This window comes from Melospiza melodia, chromosome 18 (genome assembly GCF_035770615.1).
Source record: "Melospiza melodia melodia isolate bMelMel2 chromosome 18, bMelMel2.pri, whole genome shotgun sequence".
Taxonomy (NCBI): domain Eukaryota; kingdom Metazoa; phylum Chordata; class Aves; order Passeriformes; family Passerellidae; genus Melospiza; species Melospiza melodia.
In genome coordinates this window covers 2,562,278-2,585,403 of record NC_086211.1, presented here as the reverse complement: position 1 = coordinate 2,585,403, position 23,126 = coordinate 2,562,278, and the positions used below count along the sequence as shown (strand labels likewise).

The window sequence follows — 23,126 nt, the reverse complement described above, 5'->3', positions numbered from 1 at the left end:
ACGCCACTCTCTGCCGTGATTTTGCTCCGGTTTACACTTGCCCGGTGCAAATGCCCGAAAAACGGGAGAGAAGACCCCTTTCGGTGCGAGCTCCGGTGCGCGGGGCCGGGAGCAGAGAGAAGTCTCGGTCCCAGCGGGGGCTGCAACGCGGGCTGGGGGCTGCGCGGTGACACCACGACAAAAGCCCTTAGGACGGCGGCTTCCCTTGACCCCGACCTCGACTCTGATTCAGGTCCCGGTCCCGGTCCCAGTCCCGGTCCCAGTCCCGGTCCCGGTCCCGGTGCCGGGCGCCGAGCGGTGCCGCTGCAGCGCCGGTTCTGCCCGCTAGGGGACAGGCGAGAGTCCGGTCGGCGGCAGCGCGGGCAGGGCCGGGAATGGGAACGGGAACGGGAATGGGAATGGGAATGGGAATGGGAATGGGAATGGGAATGGGAATGGGAATGGGAATGGGAATGGGGACGGGAATGGGAACGGGAATGGGAACGGGAAATGGGAATGGGAAATGGGAATGGGGACGGGAATGGGAACGGGAAATGGGAATGGGAATGGGAATGGGAACGGGAAATGGGAATGGGAATGGGAATGGGAATGGGAATGGGAATGGGAATGGGAATGGGAATGGGGACGGGAATGGGAACGGGAAATGGGAATGGGAAATGGGAATGGGGACGGGAATGGGAACGGGAAATGGGAATGGGAATGGGAATGGGAATGGGAACGGGAAATGGGAAATGGGAATTGGAACGGGAATGGGAATGGGGATGGGAATGGGAAATGGGAAATGGGAATGGGAACGGGAACGGGAAAGGGAATGGGAAATGGGAATGGGAACGGGAACGGGAATGGGAAAGGGAATGGGAATGGGGAATGGGGAATGGGAAATGGGAATGGGAATGGGGAATGGGAATGGGGAATGGGAATGGGAATGGGGAATGGGAATGGGAGTGGTGCTGTACTGGGGGAACAGGGAATGGTCAGCCTGGGGAATGGAAGGTACCAGGGAGACCTTAAAATCCCTTCCAGTGCCTAAAGGTGCTCCCAGAGAGATGGAGAGGGACTTTGGACAAGGGATGGAGGGACAGGACAAGGGGAAGTGGCTTCATGCTGACACATGGCAGAATTAGATGGGATATTGGGAAGAAATTGTTCCCCCTGAGGGTGGTGAGGCTCTGGAATAGGCTGCCCAGAGTGGCTGCACCCATTGCTGGAAGTGTCCAAGGCCAGGTAGGACATGACTTGGAGCAATCTTGTTTAGCAGAAGGTGCCCTTGCCCATGGCAGGGGGTGGTACAAGATGAGCTTTAAGGTCCCTTCCAACCCAGCCAGTTATATGATAAAAATAAAATAATAATAATTTTAAAAATATATATTAGAAAAACCCACTTTAAAAAAAAAATCTTAGCAAAAGGTGATGCTTTGATAAGGTTCAGAGCAGCAGAAGCCTCGCCTGTAACACAGAGAGGGACCTCAGGGACAGCCAGAACACACAGACTGGGGCAGAGCAGTGCCTTTCATCAGCACCACTTGGGAAATGGATGGTGCTGAGCTTCTCATCTCCCCCGAGTGTGGTGTCACCCTTGGATATTAATTTAAACACCCTCAGAAGGCTTATGAAGGGATTGTGGCTGTCTGGAAGGGAGCAGCAGCTCAAACAGCCCCTGATGTCCCTGCCTGCAGGGAAACATCCTGCCCGGAGGCACAAGGACACTTGGAGGAGAGAAAGTGGGACAGTTTCCTGTGTTTATTCATCTGTGTGTGAGACAGCCAAGAAGTTTAACAGCCGAACACAAAGCCCAAATGTATCACCCCAAATAACAAAAAGATCATTTAATTGAAGCAGTTGATGGAAAACAACGGGGGGAATAGGAAGTGGCAACCTCTGGAGGACAGACAAATCGAATCTCCCGATCAGCATTTATTGCTGGCCGTACAACTATTAATAGAGTCAGGAACAGGTAAAAATAGCCTGCTTGAAACCTGCTCCTGGCTGACAGGGAAAAAAAAAATAATCCATTTTCTCGTTCTAAAGAGTTCTTTGGGCAGAGCATGCCAGGAGACAGATGTGCACTGGGATCCTGGGGGCTCGGTGGGGCGGCACCAGAGCCAGGGAGCCCCTGACAGCAAGGACGGGGTGTGAGGGGCCTGGGGTGGGTGAGAGGAGCTGCTGGTGCTGGGAGCTCTCAGAGCAGAGGTTGTGGGCACTGTCTGTGCCCTCCCAGAGCTCAGCTCGGCGTGGAGTCACGCAGAGCCCGAGCAGGGAGCATCACACAGCATCAGCTGAAACTCATCTCCTGTAGGAGCAAAGCCCATTTGCTGGGAGCCGCTGCCAGAGATTGATGATAAAGGATCCACCTCGCTGCAAGGCAAAGACTTCCCACAGTTATGACTCTTTTACAAATCACCACCTATTTCTGACCTGACTGCAAATAGCCCAAGGCTTAAAGCAGAGGCAGGCAAAAGGGCATTTCCCCCACGGCTGCCAGAGTTCGTCCCTGCTATTTGTGGGATGCTTTGCTCCTTGGCTGGTTTTGGAGGATAGAATCTCTTTGATGCAGCAGCTCAGCACAGCCAGAGCCACAGGCAGGATGCTCTGCACGAACCCCAGCGACACCTTTAACAGAATCACCTCCAGCACAGATCAATCCTTGTTTTCTTGCTATTTCCCTATTTTCACCCTCCTCGGTTTACCAGCCACCTGCCAACCAGCAAAACCCACCCTGTGTCCGTGAGCGAGTGGCTGAGGGAAGGGAATTCCACGAAAGTCACACAAACATCCCAGCGACAGAACACGAGGCTCCCCAGGGCCTGCCTTGGACGAGCTGTGCAGCAGCAGCAGAACAGAGCTCAGAGCAGCAGCACCACGGCAGAAATGTGGGAAGCAAAATGTTCCAGGAAGCAGGAGCAGCACCACCGGGGTGCCCAGCACAGGCACAGGCGAGCGGGGGATACTCGGAAAAGGACAATTACATCAGAACATGAGTTGGGTTTCTGAGCTGGGAAGGATCATCCCCCCGGGGCTGGGCTGGCCTGGGTTCATGGCCGGGTCCAGAGCAGGGGAACAGGGCTGGGAGAGCCCAATATTGGTGTCCTTGTGCAGCTGTTTCAGGCACAGAGAGGGGCACATCCCTCATCAGCTCCTTCACATCCCACCAATCATCCCCACTGCAGCAGCTCACAGCATTCCCAGCCTCTGGAGCAGCCACGCACATGGAGCCAAGCCCAGCTCTCCTGGCTCCCCAATTACTGCTTTTCTCACATGGAGCCAAGCCCAGCTCTCCTGGCTCCCCAGTTCCTGCTTTTCTCACATGGAGCCAAGCCCAGCTCTCCTGGCTCCCCAGTTCCTGCTTTTCCCCCCAGGATTGTCCTGGTTTCTGCTTTTCTTCCCCAGGACTGTGCTCTGGACAATGCTCCTCTCCCTGGGGCTGCACAGCAAGATGCTGTCCAGCTCCTCTCCCCGCTCCCAAAGAACCAGCGTGGGCTCTGCATTCCCAGCAGCTGCTGCTGGACACCAGGGACTTGTGGGACCCCCAGTCCTGCCCTGGCTGCTCCCCCGGGGTGGGAGAGGAGGGGATGGCCAGAGGAAGAGGGGAGCAGCTGGGGAGGGAAGGGAAGGGAGGCTTGAGCCACACAGTTCTTGCTTATCCCCCTGAGGAAAAGCATCTGATTAAATCAAGATGCAGAATCCAGGGTTGCTATTCATTCCCTATATTATTAGCTTGTCTCGTTTTATTAAATCTCTTTAAGGCTTTTCAGAAGAAGCACGTAATTCCCAAAATATAATTTTTCCCAGATGAGATATGATGCAGAAGCTGCTCCTTCTCTGGGGAATGGTGTGTGGGGGGGGGGCTTTATTTGTTTCCCTCCCCCCACCCCCTGCTTCCTCAGCAACACTTTTCATGTCTCTTGATTCCTTTTAGCACTTGGGATTCGATTAACAGAGAAACTGAAAGCCTGAGATGTCTCAAATCCCCAGTTCCTGGAGTTACCCAGGCAAGGAGTGCCAAGAGGTCTCTTGAGACACCATCCCAGTGCTCAGCTTGGTGCAGCTCTGAGCCAGGAGCACCTGGAAGCCCCCTGCTCCCAGTTTCCACCTCCTTTCATCCCGTCCTCCTGCCCACAGGTCATGCAACATCCTGCCAGCATGAGCAAAGGTGTCTCCATGTCCTGGACGCGTTCCCAAACTCCAGCACCTCCTTCTCCCTTCCACAGAGCAGAGTTTCCTTCAGCTCCTCTGGGATCAGGGAGAAATGTCCCCTGTAAGCAGAGACAGGGACGAGCTGGGGTTGGGACACGGGGCACAGGGAGAGGGGGGCTCGGTGGCCCCAGGGGAGGCATTGCTGGGTTTCAGGAAGGGTCCCGTGGGGATGGGGATGGGGATGGTTGGCAGGGCTGGCAGGAGGGAATGAGAGCCCAGGAGGAGGCAGGAGCGGGCGGGCAGTGCCAGGCAAGATCTGACCAAGGCAAGGACAGCAGGGCTGAGGGTTCAGAGCTGGGGGTGTTTCCTGTCAGGTCCCACAGCAGCTCCTGAGGGATGGAAGGGCTGTGCAGGGATGGAGAGTTGGGATTTGGGGAACTGAACTGGACAAAGGCTGAGCTGTGGCCAAATCCAGGACCCTCGAGGCTCCCTTGAGGCAGAGCCTGGCCCTGACATCCTGCCAGGACTCTGAGCCCTCCTGCAGCCCTGGCTGGGAAAGGAGCTGCGCTCCATAAACAGCTCCTCCCGAGGAAAATGCACCATGGAAAAAGCAGCACATTCCTGCCATTCTTCTCCTTTGAAACGGGACCCGAGGAGGATGCGGCTCACCGGGCTGTCTGGGGCGGCTTTTGAGAGTGAAAATTAAAGCAAACAGCGCTGGTCACTTGTCCTGTGCCCCATGGCGGGAGCTCCGTGCGTAAGGGCCCCCGGAGGGAGGGTGGAAATGGGCTGGAAATGGGCTGGATGGAGCCTGTCCTGATGCCTGGGGCAGGCACAGTGCCCATGGGGCGCTGCTGATGCTCTCCAGCACTGGGGAAATTTCACATATTTCCCCAGACACCAGTGACACCTGCATCCCAGAGGCCTGAGCATGCAGCTGCCAGCTCCAACCCATCCCAAGCAGCTCAGCCCTGGGATGCCCATCCTGCCCGTGGCATTTCTTTGGGCCCAGCACTGGGGTTTCCCACATGGGAACAGTTTCCCACTAGGGCTTTTTCCCAAATTGCTTTGTGAGCAATTAAAACCCAAATTGTTTTCCCTACACAGCAGGGACAGAACAGACGGGTTTACTCCCAAAAGAATAAATGATGCGAAGATAAATTCTGTCACGTCCCCTTTATTGGGGATCCCTTAATCCACTTTCTCTGGATCAAGGGATCCCCAATAAAGCAGTGCCTGAACTGGCCCCAAAGATGAAAGCTCATCTTTGCTTTTACATCAAATACCAACCAAGGTGCACACTCAGCAGGCAGGAGCGGGGTGGGAATGGAGAATTCCCGGTGCTGCCAATGCCACACGTGCCGCCCTGATTGCACCACGTGTTTATCTGTGTTTGTTTGCCACCGTGTTTGTCCTGAGTGTAAGGGCTGATGGCTGTCCCTGCCCTGGGCAGGGCAGAGCAAACACGGGGGTACAGGCGGTCACAGTGGAGAGAACGGCCTTTGGGAATGTGGGAATGTGTGCCTGTGAGCCTTTGGGAATGTGGGAATGTGTGCCTGTGAGCCTTTGGGAATGTGGGAATGTGTCCCTGCTCCCTGTGAGCTTTGGGAATGTGGGAATGTGTCCCTGCTCCCTGTGAGCTTTGGAAATGTGGGGATGTGGGAAAGTGTCCCTGCTCCCTGTGAGCTTTGGGAATGTGGGAATGTGTCCCTGCTCCCTGTGAGCTTTGGGAATGTGGGAAAGTGTCCCTGCTCCCTGTGAGCTTTGGGAATGTGGGAATGTGTCCCTGCTCCCTGTGAGCTTTGGGAATGTGGGAATGTGTCCCTGCTCCCTGTGAGCCTTTGGGAATGTGGGAATGTGTCCCTGCTCCTGGATGTCACCACCACCAGGGAAAGCACTGCAGGATGCAGCCTCCACCTCCCAAATTGCTCCTGCAGGAAGCATTCTGTGAGTGTGGAGCTGGCCCCACATCCCCGTTGCTGGGGTGTTCATTGCAGAGATGATCCTCCCATCCCAAGGAATTGCCAGCTGCAGTTCCATGGAAGGGAGATGTGTGTGAGGAGCCACTGGAACATCCACGCAGAGAAAACCTCCCCGAGGGTGGGCACAGAGGCTGTGTGGTGAGGCAGCTCAGAGCAGTGACCCGGCTGACCCAGCTGTCCCTGCCAGCTAGGAGTTGAGATTTAACTCGTTTCTCCTTTCCTGGTGTGTTTGCTCTGGAGAAATATCCCAAACTTCAAAGCAAGTGTTATCTGTGGCGTCAGCACGCAGCATCACGTGAAGCAATCCCCAAGGCTGCAAACAACCTCCCTGCCAAGCCCCAGAGGGCCCAGAGAGCCCCATCCTCGGTTTTGAAGGCACGAAAATGGCCCCATGACCCCATTTCCAGAGACCCCATTTGGTCCCTGATGTCCCTGCAGAGCTGGGGCTGCATCCAGCTGCTCCTGGGGGTCCCACAGGGCAGGTCTGTCCTCTGGGAGCAGCAGGACTCACCTTCTGACCCTGGCCACACATCCACCCCTGCATCCATGCAGGATGTGTCCCAGCTGCCGCCAGGCTGAGGGGACAGAGCTGTGACACCACTTTGTGCTCAGCCTGAAGGTTTCACCCCCTCCCTGTGCAATCTCCAATTCTTGGAAATATTGGGCAATTGGAGAGGAATCTTTTTTTTTTTTTTTTTTTACTTATAACCAAGGAGAGTCCCGTAATGTTGTTAAATACCATAAAACAACATAAATAATAATGGTGTCTCTGTGCTTCCCTCCCTGCAGCACAGCAACACCTGGGGCTGGCCCTGGCCAAGGCCACCCCCTGCCCCAGGGAGAAAGGTGGGCTCAGACCCCATGAGATGGGGCTGGAACATCAACTCCCAGCTTCTCACCTTCAGGGAACAGAGCTGGTGCCTCTAAAACATCAAACTCAACTTTATGGCAGCCAGAACCAGCTGTGTGGAGGCAGAGATGTTTGATCTGTGCTGGCTGCTGTGGGAAGAGCTGCTCGAACCAGGGATGTGTCTGGCACAAATCCCCAAAAAACCCTCTTGTGTTGGAAATCAGATGAAGGGGGAAGGAGCCCGTGCAGCCGCCCCAGCAGCAAATCCTGTGCTCATGGGGTGCTGTGGGCACGGCATGGGAGCAGCTCCACCACTGGGGCTCATGGTGACAGACACACCATCTAGGAGGCTGGTATTGGCTGGGGAGGGGAATGGAACCACTGGGGTCCCTTCTGGCCTTGCAGGAGGGACTGGGAAAGGCACACATGGTCCCCAGACTGGGAATGAGACAGCACAAATGCAGCCCTCGCTGTGTTCTCATTAGGAATAATTCTTCCCGTATGAGCACGTGCTTCTTCAGCAAATACTGATTTCACTTATCAACAAATCCAAGTTTATTGACATCAGAGACTTTGAGCCAGGACTGGCAACTCTGACATAAATTGTCTGAATAATGCAATGTATCCTCTCCTCAATGGTTGCTATGGGTACTGGGCCGGTTTAGCCTCCCTCTATAAACATTAGCTGTGAAGGGAATGTGGAAACTTATCTAAAAATAAAATACTATGCCCAAATCTTTGAGAGGAAGGTGGCTGAGATGGCAATAAAAAAATAAATCTCTGTGTAATGGTTCTGAAGTGATGAAACGCAAACACAGCATTTGTGAGAGCCCTTCCGCAGGAAATGGAGGCCGCACTGAAAAGAGAGCAACACTTTAATTCTGCTGAGCAATGCCTGCAGGGTGGGTGAATTACAACGTGGAAAAGCAGAGGGAAATGGAACCGTTTAGTGGAGGTGGCACTGAGAGGAGGGAGCACCCTCTGAGGAGGGGACAGTGGTGCCGAGATGTGGTGCCACATTCCAGTGCCCCACAGGAGCCAGCAGCAGCTCAGCTCCCTTCTCCAGCACCTGCTCCTTTGGTGTTTACAGTTTATTTCTCAAACTGTTCTGGAAATCTGTGAAAACAGAGCCTGGGGCTGGAGCATCACCTCTGGAAGCTTTCTGGTCAAGGCAGGATTCAGCACTGGACAGTTTTGGGGCAGGCGGGTGGCAGGAGCAGAGGAGCACATCCAAACCTGGCTGCTGCACGGTGTGGAAGGCAGAAACAAACTTTTCCTTCTCTTCCCTCCCTCCCACTGCCCCTGCAAGACCATGGAAAACAGCTGGAAGGCACTGGGTGGTGGGAAAGGCAGCAGGACCCAGGGAAAAGGAGGGGCTGGGGCATCAACCTGGCCTGGGTGGGATGGCTGTGAAGTGCAGACAGGGATTGACTCTTCCCCTGGGTCCTCCCCATGCTGGGGCTTCCCCACAGCACAGCTGCCATCCCTCCATGTCCCTGGGCTGTGCTTTAGGTCATACATTCACATTCCTGTGCTTTTCAGTCACTTTTCTCAGAGCCTTTGCAATAGTGTGGAGACCCTGCACGGGTGGGAAACCGCAGCTCCGGATGGGGAGGCTCCTTTCCCAAAAAAGAAGGGGTTGGTTTTTGGGTTTGCAGCAGGTTTTGCTGTTGTTGAGCTCACAGCAGTTCCTTCCTCATCTGTGTTTGAATCCTCAGGGGCTCCTGATCTCTCTCCATTGCTGGACCTGAGCTCTGTCTGCTTCTCGTGGCTCTCAGGCTGCACCTTCAGATGATCTTCAGGACCAGCTGCAGCTGCTGCTTCCATTTGCTCACAGCTCACTCAGGAAAGGCCCCTGGTGCTTCCACCATTGCTCTGCCTTCCCTCCAGTCCAAAGGGAATTGCTTTTCGCCTGCAGATCTCCAGTAATCGATGTGGGAGAGGAGGTGGGGAGGTCCCACCCTGTGGAACTGCCAGGAGAGCATCAGGAGCTGCAGAGACCTGGACAGAGCCCTGGCACAGGGACCTGCATCTCCCATGGCTGTGGCAAGGAGCTGCCACCACGCTCAGGCTGCTCCTCTGGTCACTTCCAGTGCTGCAGGGAGCTCAGCTGGCTCATTAAGAGTTGCTGGGTTAATTAGTAGGATACCTCTCAGTAGGAAAATGGGCAAATTGGACAGTGTGGGGACCAGACAGGAACAGGTACCCCAGAGAGTGCCCTGCAAAAGACAAAGAGACAAGAGTCCATTGGGGACCTCAGTGGTGCCACAGCAGCTCTGTCACAGCCACAGAGCTGTCAGAACCTCAGCAGTGCCCTGGGATTGTCCCAGCTCCCCAAAAACCAGCAGGGAAATGCACTGAGGGCTCCAAGGTGGCAATGAACCCCCAGGAAAGGAGCCTAGACAGGAGCTTGTGCTGTTGGAGAAGCCTTTGGCCCCCCCAAACAAGCCTGGGCTGAGGTTTTGGGGTGAGCCCACTGGCAGAAATGGCTCAGGCAAGGAGCATCTGGAGCAGGGAGCTCTGATTTCCCTGAGGGATGAGCAGGCACTCATGCCCTCTCACACCATCCCTGCCACTCTCTGCAGCACCTGCCATGGCCAATAGTTGTATTTTTCTGCCTGACTCAGATGGAGCCTGGAGCCTCAAAGCTTCCCAGCAATTTTCCCTCGCGCTGATTCTCAAGTGTATAATCAAAACAATTTGGGGGCTGCTGGTCGGGCGCCAAGGGGCGGACACGACTGCTGCTGTGAAAACCTCTCTGCCTGGCATTCTGCACAGCCCCGGGGCTCAGGTGCTTTGGGAAGGGCTCTGGAGGAGCCAGGGAAGGCAGGGCTGGGCTGGGGGGTTCAGCAAAGCAGCCCCTGAAATGCTCCCACCAGCAAACATACCTGGGGCTACTTGCTCTTCACTCCCTTCTGCTTCCTCCGATAGATCTCCTCTGTGAAAGGCCTGGAGTTGGCAGGATGGGAATGTGGGGAGAGAGGGGGGCAAAAGAAGGGAGGAAGAATTAAAATCCAGGCTGCTGAGTGCTCACCTTTGGGCCTACAGAATTTCTCCTGCACAGGCTGGCACAGCCTGGCTGTTCCTGCGCCGTGGCAATCCTGGTTTCACCTCTCTGGATGGTGGAGCAGCTACAGGAACCATCCCTGTGCCAAGCAGGACAAGCTCAGCACACACCCAGAGTGCCCCTCGTGCAGGCCATGGCTCTGTGCATCTCCTCCTCCCTTGCAAACACAAAAGAGCTTTCCCTGCTGAAGTACAGCTGCTGCTTCTGGGAGTTATTTTGTGCTGCCCCATCCTGTGCTGCTGGCTGGGCTATTGTAGTGCAAAGCAGCAGAGAAGCCCATCCAAGGAACTACAAAATGCAAGGGCTTCTTGTAGGGGGCTCTTGTGAAGACACAATGAGTCCTCTCACTGCCTTCCTTATTGTTCTTCTATAGACAGAATCTGGCACCCAAAAGGAAAAAAAAAAAAAGCCTCATTTTGATAAAAATGAAAAAAAACCACACAAATGTTCCTAGAACTCAGCAAATAGCTTCGGAGTGGAATGTGCCCATTATCAAAACAATTGAAAAAAATTCCTCTGTTTTCCTTTTTCCTCGCTGAATTAGTTGGAAAAAAAAACCATTTCTACTTGTGCAGTTCTCTGAAAACTCGAGAGTTAAAGCTGGTAGAAATAATTAGGAGCTCTCCAGTTGTGCACAGCTACTCACCCCTCGTACAGCACAGCAATTGTGTAGGAAATTGCCACTACAGCTGTCAGCAAAAGGCCAGCTGGGCTGGCGTGCCTGTTTTGAAAGAGAAGGAAAAGATCAGGTAAGTACAGGGGCTTATGCAAGACCTGGTTGAGAAAGTGAAATGAGACACTGGGCTGCAGAGAGCTCTCACTTGCTCATTAAACAGAAGCAAACAAAAGGGTTGGGGGTTTTTTTTGTGCTTTATGTTAACTGTTTTAGACAGATGTTACTTGGCAAAGGCTCTTCCCCAGCCTCCTCCAGCGACTTCTTTTAAGTCTGATCCCTGCACGTCTCTGCTGTGAGAGCTCCTGCTTTGATGCTAAATCCTGAGATTATGGGGCTGTTTGGGGGCTGAGCAGCTGCTGACACACAGCTGCAGCTCCTGTGCTCTGAGGGACACGGCTGGTGTCCCAAAAAGCTGAGCCACCCGGGGTACAGGGGACACCAGGCAGCCAGAGCAGTGAGGGGCACCACACACACGGGAAGGGATGGGATGGGATGGGAAGGGAAGGGAAGGGATGGGATGGGATGGGATGGGAAGGGATGGGATGGGATGGGATGGGATGGGATGGGATGGGATGGGATGGGATGGGATGGGATGGGATGGGATGGGATGGGATGGGATGGGATGGGATGGGATGGGATGGGATGGGATGGGATGGGATGGGAAGGGAAGGGATGGGATGGGATGGTCCATTCCTGCACTGGGGCTGGTTGCTGTGGGCTTGGTTCACTTTTGAACCCATTTCAAGGTGTTTCAGGAACGTGTCCTCCAGCCAGATGCCACCAGGCACAGATGTCACAGGGCACTGATGCCACCTCTGCTCCTCACTGTGTGGTTATGGGGAGAGATGAACAAGAACTGAGCACACAATGGAGAGGGCTGCTCCTTTTAGCAGAGGCTTGGGGACCAAAAATCCTCATCACCTCCTGCTCTGAAGAGAGATGTCACAGAATCCTAATCATGGAATGGCTTTGACTGGAAAGGATCTCAAACCTCCTCTCATCCCACCCCTGCCATGGGCAGGAACACTTTCCACAATCCCAGCCTGATCCAAACCCTGTCCGGCCTGGCCTTGCACATTTCCCCACCAAGAACTAGCTAAAATTTGCTGACAGCCAGCTCTCACCCCTCTCAGAGCTGCCACCAGCAGTTAAATGCAATCACCAGTGTCCTAATTAAGGGGGACAATTAAGATAACCTTTAAAGTTTCTTCCAACCCAAACCACTCTGTGATTTTATGAGGATAAACATCCCACAAGCCTGGTGCAAGGTGACTTGTGCTGCTGGGAAAACACAGCTGCAGAGAGAGACTGAACTACCCAAACCTCACACTGGAGCCACTTTCAGGTGCCACCCAGCCTGCAGAGACACCCACAAATCTCCACTTTTGCACCATTTTCATTCTGCAATAACTTTCCCCCTCATTAGGAAGCTTCGGGCAACTTCCTTCCCTCCCAAGCCCCTGCTATTACATGCTTAGTCATGTCTCCTTCTTGATTCCTATCAGAGAGAACAAATTTACATGATTGTTTGTTGACAGCAAGACCTCTAATTGCATCATTTGGCTGCAGCTCCAGCTCTGATTTGCACGGCCTGTTGCTGTGAGTTAGAACACTCCCCTACCAGAGGCACACAAAGCTGTCCCCACGGTGAATGCTCCATTTGTCTGCCAGGAGAAATGAGGCTGCTCAGCACAGGTGATGAGCAGCATTTGGGTGAACTGTTCCTGTCCTCTTACGAGCCTGACCTACATATTGGGCCACATCTGATTGCAGCAGCTGTGATGAATCAGCCAGGAAGGGTTTGCTGTCCTGCCAGGACTTTGTTTTGGGTGGGAAGTCTGTCTGTCTGTCCCCAGCCTTGCTGCAGACCCCCATGGCTGGGGGCTGTCACCTCCACTTGATGCTTTTAAGGCTGGGCTGGAGAGAGAGGACAGGCTGATGTGTTTTCATCCCTTCTGGATGGGGTGGATCAATCCTTTGGGTTCTGACGCCATAAGGAGTGTGATGATCCCCAAGAGAGGACAGATGTGCTCTGTGTTTCAGGTCTGGCCAGAATCAGAAAGCTGCAGCATTCCTCCAGCACCCTCCTGCTGCCACCAGGATGGGACATCAGCTCTGGCCTCTGAGGGAGACACCTGACATCCTCTGAAAGCCCTGGGAGCTCAGGAGAAAGCATGGATCCCCAAAAATCAGCCAATGGAGGGAGTGCAGAGAAGGGAGCAGAGCTGGGGATGGGTCTGGAGCAGCTGAGGGAGATGGGGGAGCTCAGCCTGGAGAAAAGGAGGCTCAGGGGGAACCTTCTCACTCTCTCCAGCCCCCTGGCAGAAGGGTGAAGCCAGGGATACAACAAACAGGAAAAGAGGAAATGGCCTCAAGGTGCCCCACAGGAGGTTTAGGTTGGATAATGGGAAAATTTCTCCCCTGGAAGTGCTGTCAAGGCCTGGCACAGCTACCCAGGGCAGTGGTGGAGCCACCATCTCTGGAGGCATCTAAAAGCCATGCAAATAATGTGGCATTTGGGGACACGTTTTAGTGCTGATCACGGCAGTGCTGGGTTAATGCTTGGGCTCGATGATCTTATCACTCCTTTCCAACCCAAACGATTCTGTGGCTCTATGAACTGAGGTCCCAGGGAGGAGAAACAGCCAAAAACCACGGCGAGCAGGGCTGTGCTGAGCTCCCCCCAGGCAGGTGGGTGGGGTGTTGGTGCCACTCTGCACAGCTCCAGCAATTTGTTCACAGCAATTATTTGTCACGCCTCGCTGGCCTTAATGGTGGCAGCTTTTAACGAGAAAAAGGAGGCAATCACTGCTGTCCTGAGCTGCCTGCAGCTGCTCCTGCCCAGAACTGTGCTGGGAGAGCTCAAGGAGAGGCGTGAGGAAGGGATTCTGAGAGAGAAACAGCTCGGGAGGTTGCGGTGGATTCTGCGAAGGTTTTAGGAAGCAGTTTGATGCTGATTTTAAAACAAATAAAGATCTCATTGTAATTCCTCCTCCTGGTCAAATCCCTACTTCTGTGCTGCTGTGGGGGGATTCATCCTACCCCAGCTCTGCCCCACTCCCCACAGCAATATAAACATTTCCCACAGCAATATAAACATTTCCAGGGTGCTGCTGCAGACCCTGTGGCCAACAGCACTGCCTCCCTTTGGCATTTAAACCCTGCACCATTCCCCAGGATTTAAACCCCATCCAGTGCCAGGAAGGGAAGCAGGCTCATGCAGCCAGCCCTGACAGCACCTGGGGGGATTTCAGGAGCAGAACTAACAGCAACAAGGCTCAGTGGAGACAGGAGAGAAACCATCAGCTTTACTTATTACCAGGGGCTGCACACATGGCTGGAAAAGTGACCAGAACGTGGCAAAGCACTTCATTTTCCCCACCCAAGCAGAGGAGAGGTGGTCACAGTGCAAAACACCCAGTGATAACAGCCTGCAACACTCCATGGGCTCCTGAAGTAACACAGCCAGGGGTTTGGATTTTTTTTTTCCTCCTGGGCAAATAAATAAAATGTGATATTAAATGAGAACCACATCAAACTTGTTAGACTGAATAGAGTCTATTGCTCATTTGCTGCTAAATTACAGCCTATTCATTTCCTCCTAAGCAGGCTATTAAGCTGTGCTGGAGCACACAAGGAGTGTTTCGGAAGTGTTTTCACCGTGGGCTGGGGGAAAAGGGTGGCTTGGCTTGTTTTGCCTTTTTTCAGAGTAATTGCAGGGTCACACTGCTCCCCAGCAGCAGTGCCCTGCCCCTGCTGAGTGACACCCTGCATGAATTTGGCCCTGGGTGTTGATTTTTCCACGTGCAGAGCCTGCCAAGCACCGTGTTCACTGCAGAGCATTTGCTGATCCCCCTCTCCCCCAGCACTTGGCCGCTGTTTATTTTTCTCCGACAAACGCTGCGAGTGTTTCGAGGCAGCACAAGATTTTCCACGCACCAAAATAGCCAGGGAGGCAGAAGTCAGGGCAGGCTGCACCTTCCCTGCCATCCCAGAGTGTCTTTCTGGCCCCAAATGCACCCTGGCACCCCATGCCCTGCCAAGAGTGACCCTACAAGCAGAGGTGTGTGCAGGGGCTGGTACTCACATCAGGGACCAGCCCAGGTAGATGGCTGTGCTGCCCCAGTACATGGGGTTGTCCAGGATGCTGAAGGGGAAGCTGGTCACTTTTTCCTCCATCAGGATGCCAAAGTAATCACCTGAGAGCAAGCAGAGAGAGGCTCTGGTTAGGCTCCACGAAATTGGGATTCATGGGGGTGTTTTGGCACATTGATACCCTCCCTGTGCCACAGGGCATCCCTGGCAGGAATTCACAGCAAAAGGTTTCAGCACTGACTTCCAGGCTGGGGAAACAGCAACAAAAACCTGTTTTGTTGCTTACTCTGTTTGTTGTTTACTCTGTGCCTATCAGCTTTTCCAGGAATGGCTCTTTGCCCACAAAAGGCTCCTGCATTGCAATGAGGTTGTGGCAGCCACGTCCCTCATCAGGACACATCTCTGGAGGTCCCAACTGGTTAATTCTGGATTTCTCATTTGTAAAATTGCCTGTCAAATGCCACTCCACGAGGAAGCAAGTGCATGGGATCGAATCCATTTGATGTGAAAATAAACCCAGTGCTGTGAAATGGTGTTTGGAGCTGTTTTCATCATGACCAGCACAACCAAATGCCCTCATCCATAATGTCACTCTTATCTCATAGTTCAGAGAATTTCTCAGAATTTCAGAAAATAGCACCTCTGCCTACAAAACACTCAGTTATTGGCACAATGATGATGATGATAATGGGTGATTGTCATCTGTAATGAGGAAAGCTTTCAGAACTGTCAGCATCCAACCAGCTCCCCATCTACCTTGGAGTAATCCTTCCACCCTCCTGAAAGGAGCTTGGGAAAGAAATGACAGGGAGATGTGCAGCTTGTGAGCAACATTTCAGAGGGGCAAAGGGCCAGGATGCAGATCTCTGCTTCTGTTGGTCTTACAAGTGAGACCACAAAGCACCACACCTACATGACTTTTAAATCCCTCCACTGCCCTGGGCACCCTGTGACAATCCCTTTGGTGAAGAATTTTTTCCTGACATCAAATGTCAACATCCCCTGGTCCAATTTGAGGTCATTTCCTCTGTCCCTGTCCCTGGGAGCAGAGCCTGGCCCCTCTCTGGCTCTCCCCTCCTGTCAGGGAGTTGTGAAAAGCCAAAAGTTCCCCCTGAACCTCATTTTCTCCAAGCTGAGCCCCTCCCAGCTCCTTCAGCTCCTCCTGGTGCTGCAGCCCCTTGCCCAGCTGTGTTCCATCCCTGCTCCATGCCCACAAGCAGTGGTCCATGAGGAGCAGCCTGTCCCTGAGCCACCAGCCCAGGCTGAGCTCCCAGTTCTGCTGCCAGCCCTTCCCTGACCTTGGGCAAGGCTCCTCTGGCCCTCCAGGTGCTATTGTGCACTGATCATAACACCAGTCTTTCTCAGAGCACAGAGGGAGGTGAGGATTAATGTATGGTGAGAAAGTGCTCACAAATCCAGATGAAAGGCATTACAGGAGTGCAAACTATTCAAGGTTATTATTATTACCTGGATCGTGGTGTAATTTCTTTGACCTCACATGGTGCTAAAACATTTATTTCTGAGGATAAACAGCCCCTGCCCAATTACACAATGCTTTTGGGTTTTAACTGCAGGCCACTAAGTGAGATAATTGCCTTGTATTCATACTATATGTTCTCACAGTTACTTGGCAATACATCTCCGAGATTGTTCTGGTAGAAAGAACACATCACCCCCTGCCACAGCCCGGTTCTGTGCTTTCTCATGTGTCAAAATGCTCCATTCTCCCCTGCCCACCCTCGCCCTTGAGCTGAACACCTCATTCCCCACATGGCCCTGGCACTGGGGGGGTTCCCACAGAGCCCTGGCTCCGTGGGGCTGGCAGGGGATTATCAGTGCCCAGCACTGGTGGGGCTGTGCAAGCCTCCAGGCAGGCTCCCCACGAGCAGCAGCACACAGGCAGCTCCCCAGGAGCCTTCCCAGTGTAATCTCTGCCTCTAAACCTGCACAGGTCAATGAACATGACCACCAGAGAGGTGGTTTCCATGTGTTTATGTTCAGAGATGTTTCCATATGTTTATGCTCAGGGACAGGACTGTGTGTGGTGCTGCACAGCATCACCCTGGGCATCTCCTGGGCCTCCACTGAGCCCTCAAATCAGGAATCAGCTCCTTGCCAAGCTGAGGCACTTTGGCACTTAAAAGGAGCTGTTTTTTCCTGGTGGTTTGTGCAGCCATCTCACAGCTCAGGGTGGGATCACAGCAGCAGAAAGCCACTCTGCAAGGTCCCTCAGAACGCCTGGAGCCTGGGCTGGAGCACCACCTCTGCCTCACCCCAGAGAGCTGTCAGCTTCTCCAGGCCCAGCAACACTCTGGCAAAGCCAGATTGACTTGAAATCTTGGTCAGTGCTGGAAGAAATGTCACTGGGGTATGAGGGCATGAGCAGATGGGCTCAGACAGGCAAAGCAGCCTTGAGATAAGCCCTCAGCGCTGTGGGTTTTGGGAAACAGGGCAAAAAAAGAGGGTGCTGAAGTGATGCTGAAGTGGTGCTGAAGTGATGCCTGAATCCCAGTGAGGGCACAGCACGGGGACAGGGCACCAGGGGTGGCTCTGCCAGGGACAGGGGCCACATCCAGCTGCTGCCAACAGCACCTGGAGCTGGTGCTGCTGTGCTGGAGATGGGGTGGCACAGCCAGGCTGCTGGAGAAGGGTGACTCACACAGCTCCCACTGCACCACTGAGCCCACACGAGAGAGACAAAGTGTTCTGCAGCTGCTCCAAAGCCTAATGTGCTGTAAGGAAGGAATTCAACAGGAAGCCCTGTGCCCTGCCTGGTTCAGCTGTCACTGCTGTAGAAAAACCCACAAAGGGTCAAATCCAGCTGCAGTAATTTTTGAAGTGTCTGTTGTCAGAGGCTCTCTCAAAACTTCTCTTGAGCTCAGATGTCAGCAGTGAGAAGAAGGTGAATTCCTCTCCTTGCCAAAGCAGTGCAGCCCTTTGCTGTGTGGAGTCCTTGCTCCTCCTGCAGCACCAGGGCAGCACTGAAATCCTGCAAGGATGTTGGAAATACCAGTCCTGAGAGAGTCCTGAGCAGGAGAATATCCCAGATGAGATCCTCAGAGACCTGCAGACCTGCTGTTTTCCTCTTTGCCAGGCAACAAACCACACTGAGGGCCATTCTCCATTACGAGTTTGCTGGCTTGGACTCATGGGGCTTGTGTGGAGTGGAGAAGCTGTTCCCAATCCAAGGATGGATCCTCTGTGGGGCTCCAGCTGGGGCATGGCTCAGTCCTGCAGAGGTCCTGAGCCAGCCTGGCTGCACTGGCATGCGTGGCATGTGTGGCATGTCCCCAGCCTGACTCAGCTCTGCCCTGGTGCCCGTCATGCCCTGCTAGCAGAGAGAGCTGCTCCTTGCTGTGTGAGTCCAGGGCAGGGAGGATGGAGCAGAAATGCCTTATATGGACCCCAAGCACCCACCTCTGCCCTGCCCCAGGGGATACAGATCTGAGGGCCAGGGCCCTCTCACCTCTTACGCCGAGCCTGACTCACTTGTTTGCTTTTTCCCAGCGGTTCAAGGCCAGTGGATGCTCCTGGTGGGATGAATCAGGCTTTACGTAAACAACCCCAGATCTGGCTGAACTTCAGGAGCATTCAAGCAGCTCTTGCTGACGGGCACTCCTGTGCCTGGCCCTTCTGGACATGTCTCCACAGGCACAGCATCACTTCAGGGGCTGCTGGGGGCTTTGGAGGATGCTGAGGGACAGGGGTGGGACAGGCTGCACACCGAGGGTGAGGGCAGATGTTTAGGAGTGCTGAGCTCTATTTCTGGCAGCAGGATTTTGGCCAACTCAACACATTTCTTTGCAACTCCACTTGAAACCAGGAAGGCTTATTACATCCCTCTCTTCTTCCTAGCGACGCCACAGGAGCTAATTGAATTTGGTTTGTAAAGCACTTGCAAAAGCACAGCCTAAATGAGGTGTCAAAGCTGGGGCTGTGATTATTTCAGCCAGCAGGAGCTGCCCCTTTCCTTGGATATTTATTGTTCCTGTCTCTACTTTATTTTTATGAATTCCACACATACTGGCATGTTTTCAAAGTCAACAATGCTAACAGAATTACGCTCTAAATGTGAAAGCAGGCACAGTGGAAAATGCCTTCTGCCATAAAGCGGGAGATAAAAGGATCTGTCAACGAACATCAGGTTTATTGCAGAGGGGAGAGCAAACAACATTCTGCTCCAGCACGTGTGATGAGCAGGTGGGTGCTTGGAGCTGCTGGACAGCTCACACACGCTGTGCCAGTGCCACTTGTGAGGTCTGGAATTTGGGGTCCCTTTCTGGAGGGTGTTTGGGCTGGCAGATGAGCAGCTGTGCTCCAAACCTGCAGGTGTGATGCTGGAGGTGATGGGATTTGCTGTACAAAACCACTGTGCCATCCCCTCTGTGCTAACAGCAGGGTTGGGTCCTGCTTTGGTATCACAATGACAAATCTAACAAGGACAAGGAAAGTCCTGCAGGACTCTGCCCTAGCAGGAGATCCCTGCAAGGATTAAATGCACTTTCTGGTAAAGCTGCTGGATTTTCAGTGCTTACCTAGGAAGGTCCCAGTGAATCCCAGTGCTAAGAAGCTGGAGGTGACAAACAAGGTCCCTACAGCCGAGATGGCCAAGCCTGAGTAGTAGGTCCAGTGGCAGTCCCAGCCCTCCAGCTTCGGCTGGCTCTTCATGGCTTCTGTGAAGCTGTTGGGGACACAACAAGGGCTGTTAAAAGCAGCAATTCATAATTAACATCACTCATGTCTCCCTGGGAGATGTGCAGCTTTGGGAAGCTGCTGAGGAGGTCCCCTCTTCAGATCCCTTTTTCCTACTCAACCTCCCAATGGGAGAAGCAATCAGCTGAAGACTGTGAGGAGCCAGGGCTTGACCTGGGGCAGCTATTTCTACTCACAACCCTTGCTCACACCTGGAAATACCACTCCCACTGACTTGTGATATCAAATGCTTTGCCTTATTCACCAAATCCCATTTTTCATCCTGACTGAGAGCTCTGGGACAGACGCCCTTGCAAATGCTGGAGGCTGCGATGCCTGGAAGGGCTGGGAACAATTGGCTGGATTATCTCGTGCTCCCACCCCCGTTCCCCTCCATCAAAATATTTTGCAGCTTTCATGTGTGAGCCACGTGCCCAGGAGTGATTCACGGCTGGAGCTGACAGTCAGGGGGAGGATTGGAGCAGCAAAAGGAAAATACGAGAGACGAGGCGTCCTCGAGTGTGAGCACAGCTCCTCCCTCCCAGGCTGGGGCAGCCATTCCAGGTCTGGCCTTCCAAATACTCAATTTATGATTGGAATAATGGTGAGCCCTCCCTTCAGCCCCTGAGCTCTGCCCAGGGCAGGGCTTGGCAGGCTCAGCGTGGCACACGGCTCCCACACGAAGGCGCGGTGACAAAGGAGACAAGGCTGCGATTAAAAAACACCATTAATAACACGAGAGGAGGTAACAGACCCACAGGGCTCTACACAGTGTTTCTCCACATGTTGTTGACACATGAGGTAGGAAACTTTGAGCCTTTTTTTAATGAGCACCCTGGAGGCTGAAATTCAAGTGGAATAACAGCTCTGCTGCGCCTCTGGCCACCACTGTCTGTCAGGGCCAGGAGTTATTCCTGCCCACAGTCCCAGGCTCCTCAGATGGAAAGGGCTTCCATAATGCTACCTGCAGGGCTTTTTTTCCCTGGTGTCCATCTTCCCTAAGCCCTGAAAACCTCTGGATTTTCCCTGTTGCCCAAATAAAAGCCAGAGGAGACAGTCCTGCCTGCGTGGCTGAAGGCCAGGCAGCTGGAACCACATCTTTCAAAGGACTGATGGCAAGTTCATGCACCAAGCAAGCCCAGGATAATACTTGACTCTGTGGTTTAGAAACCTGGATGATAGCCTTTGTTCACTTTGAGCTTGCTCCCACTAGGCTTTCTATTGTTGAGGAGTTTTTAGGAGCCCAGAACAAGACATTCAATCATCAGTTTGGATTGGAGCAAGGAAACAAAACATGGAATAAATGTAATACACTCAGAAACGAGCAAAACCACAGCATCTGGGTGATTTACACCCTGGAAATTACAGGGAAATTCCTTTTCCCAGGAGCCAAGCACAGACAGAGGAACAGCAGAGTGGCCCCAGGCAATGCAGGCACAGTCCCCAGGGCTGGCCCTCCTCCAGTGCCCAGCACAGCTCCCTGTGCTCACCAGGCTCACACTGCCTTGGCTCAAAATCATTTCTGATGGGAAGACACAAATCTGGCTGCACAGGGAAGCAGCAGCAGCTGCAGAACCCTTTGCATCATCTCCATGGTGGTTATTTTTAAATGACACAAGTCTCCTCTACGAGGAAGCCAAAAAATCTGTGTCCCTGCCACCAGCACTGGCTGGGTTTGGGAGGAAAGCAATGCCCCTGAAGGGATGTGCCTTTCTGCCCGAGGAATCCTGGCCTGGCTGTGCACTCCAAACACACCCTGGCATCTCTGGGGATGCTCTGCAGCTCTTTCCTCACACAGAGGAGGATGTGCTTTTCACAGCATGAGGGTTTGGCTCCACATCTGGCCAGAACCCATCCAGAGGGCACCAGCACCAGGAAGGATTTCTGATCCTCAGGGAGGCAAACCTGGACAGCAATGCTGTGCTGGAACCCACCTGGATCCCAGGCACTGGCAAAGAGATGGCAAAGCAGAAAGGGGCACAGCAAGAGCAAAGCCCTCAGAGCCTGCTTCTTGCTCTGGATGAGCTGGATCCACACCCTGTCACATCCTTGGGGCTCTCTGTCCCATGCTGATGACCTGACTCGGTCTCGGAACATTGAACAAAGGTGGCTTCAAGAACACAAACTGGCTGGCTGGGAATCAGCACTGGAAGTTTTGCAACCAGCACATGGTTTGGTTTGTTTTGGCAAAGCTGTCTCTCCTGCTCCAGATGATCCCATCCTTCCCCTCCATGGTCGGATAGGCCTGCATTAGTTATTCTCATCAGCATGTCTTGCTCAGTTCTCTGCTGTCTGGCTTACAGCTAGGGAGGGAGGTGTTTGCAGGGAGATAATGGACTGCCTTTCCCTCTAGGAATGGTTTATATCTTCCTAAACACACTCTGTATTTGCATTAAACATGATGCGCTCAGGAGTTTTCAGAATTGGTAAATAAACCTTTTAAGCATTTATGATGCTGGGCCGTGACAAGCAGCACGGAGCCATCAATTACTGCAGCATCCACCAGGGTGAGGGAGCCTCCCTGGCAGGGAAGGACAAGGTTTGGGGGCATTTCCCTTGCTAGGGAGCTGGTCTCCTGAAATATGACATATTTCAGTCTGTCATGAAACCAGTCCCTTCTTCATGTGCCTGTGAGTCACGTTGGTGACAACATTTATTTCAGGCTCAGGACAAGGCAGCAGCACAGCTCAGCATCCAAGGGACATCAATTAGAGCCAGGCTTTGTCCCAGTACCTGGAACTGCATTCTGTGCTGAGCTGAGCCATTGCCATGGTGAGGAGCATCCCTCCCTCCTCCAGCACAGGGAAGGGTGCCGAGGCTGAGACCTACTTTGGTCACATCCCTGGCTGCTGTCATGAGGATGCCTGTCCCCATGGCAGGGCTTGGAAGATGCCCCCAGCTTTTGAAAAGGGAAAATGGGGTAGTGGGGCTTCCCCTGACACCTCCCCACATTTGCCAGTTTGAAGCACGACACCAGAGGCACACATTCTGCACCAGCTGGGAAAACCCCAAATCCTTCAACTCTGCTCTGGCCAAACTGGCAGATTTGGCTAATTCCTGCCAGGATAGGAGTAGCCAAGGCAGTGGGAATTGTCCTGCCCACCCTTCCCAAAAACAGAGTGGTGCTTGCTCAGACACTCAGCAGTCTTATCAGTGCTCTGTGGGAATCCCAGGATGGTTTGGGTTGGAAGGGACCTTAAAATCCATCCAGTTCCAAGCCCTGCCACGGGCAGGGACACCCTCCACCATCCCAGGGTGCTCCAAACCCCACCCAGCCTGGCCTTGGACACTTCCAGGGATAGGGAAGCCACAGCTCCTCTGGGCAACCTGTGTATCCTCATAAAACATTTCCTCATAAAAACATTCTTCCTTTTATCTAGTCTGAATCTCTCCTCTTTCTGTCTGCCACATAATATACCACACGAACTGGAAAACCACTCAAAGTGGCTCTGCACTATGGGGATGGACATGTCACACCAGTGGGTTCACAGAAGAGAGTGGGAGTGAGGGAAAGGGGCAGCAGATCCTCTGGCTGGGACACGGACAGGACGTCCATGCAGCCAGGTTTGCACAGCAGGTGCTGATTTATTCAACCAGGAAACTCAACGAGTCACAGTCCCAAACACATCC

At 53.4% G+C, this 23,126-nt stretch overlaps 1 protein-coding gene across 2 annotated transcripts in view; it reads right to left on the bottom strand.

Annotated features, from left to right (window-relative positions):
• Positions 1 to 7,823: 7,823 nt before the first annotated feature.
• The window catches only part of PEMT (phosphatidylethanolamine N-methyltransferase), a 41,642-nt gene continuing 26,339 nt past the window's right edge, over positions 7,824 to 23,126 (bottom strand). For both annotated transcript variants that reach the window (XM_063171658.1, XM_063171657.1), the window contains exons 4-8: positions 19,340 to 19,485; positions 14,797 to 14,908; positions 10,680 to 10,754; positions 9,855 to 9,915; positions 7,824 to 9,185 (exon numbers count right to left, since the gene is read on the bottom strand). In XM_063171658.1, the coding sequence (XP_063027728.1) occupies positions 9,861 to 9,915; positions 10,680 to 10,754; positions 14,797 to 14,908; positions 19,340 to 19,485 (388 nt within the window). In that variant the 3' untranslated portion in view covers positions 7,824 to 9,185; positions 9,855 to 9,860. The remainder of the gene's footprint in view (positions 9,186 to 9,854; positions 9,916 to 10,679; positions 10,755 to 14,796; positions 14,909 to 19,339; positions 19,486 to 23,126) is intronic.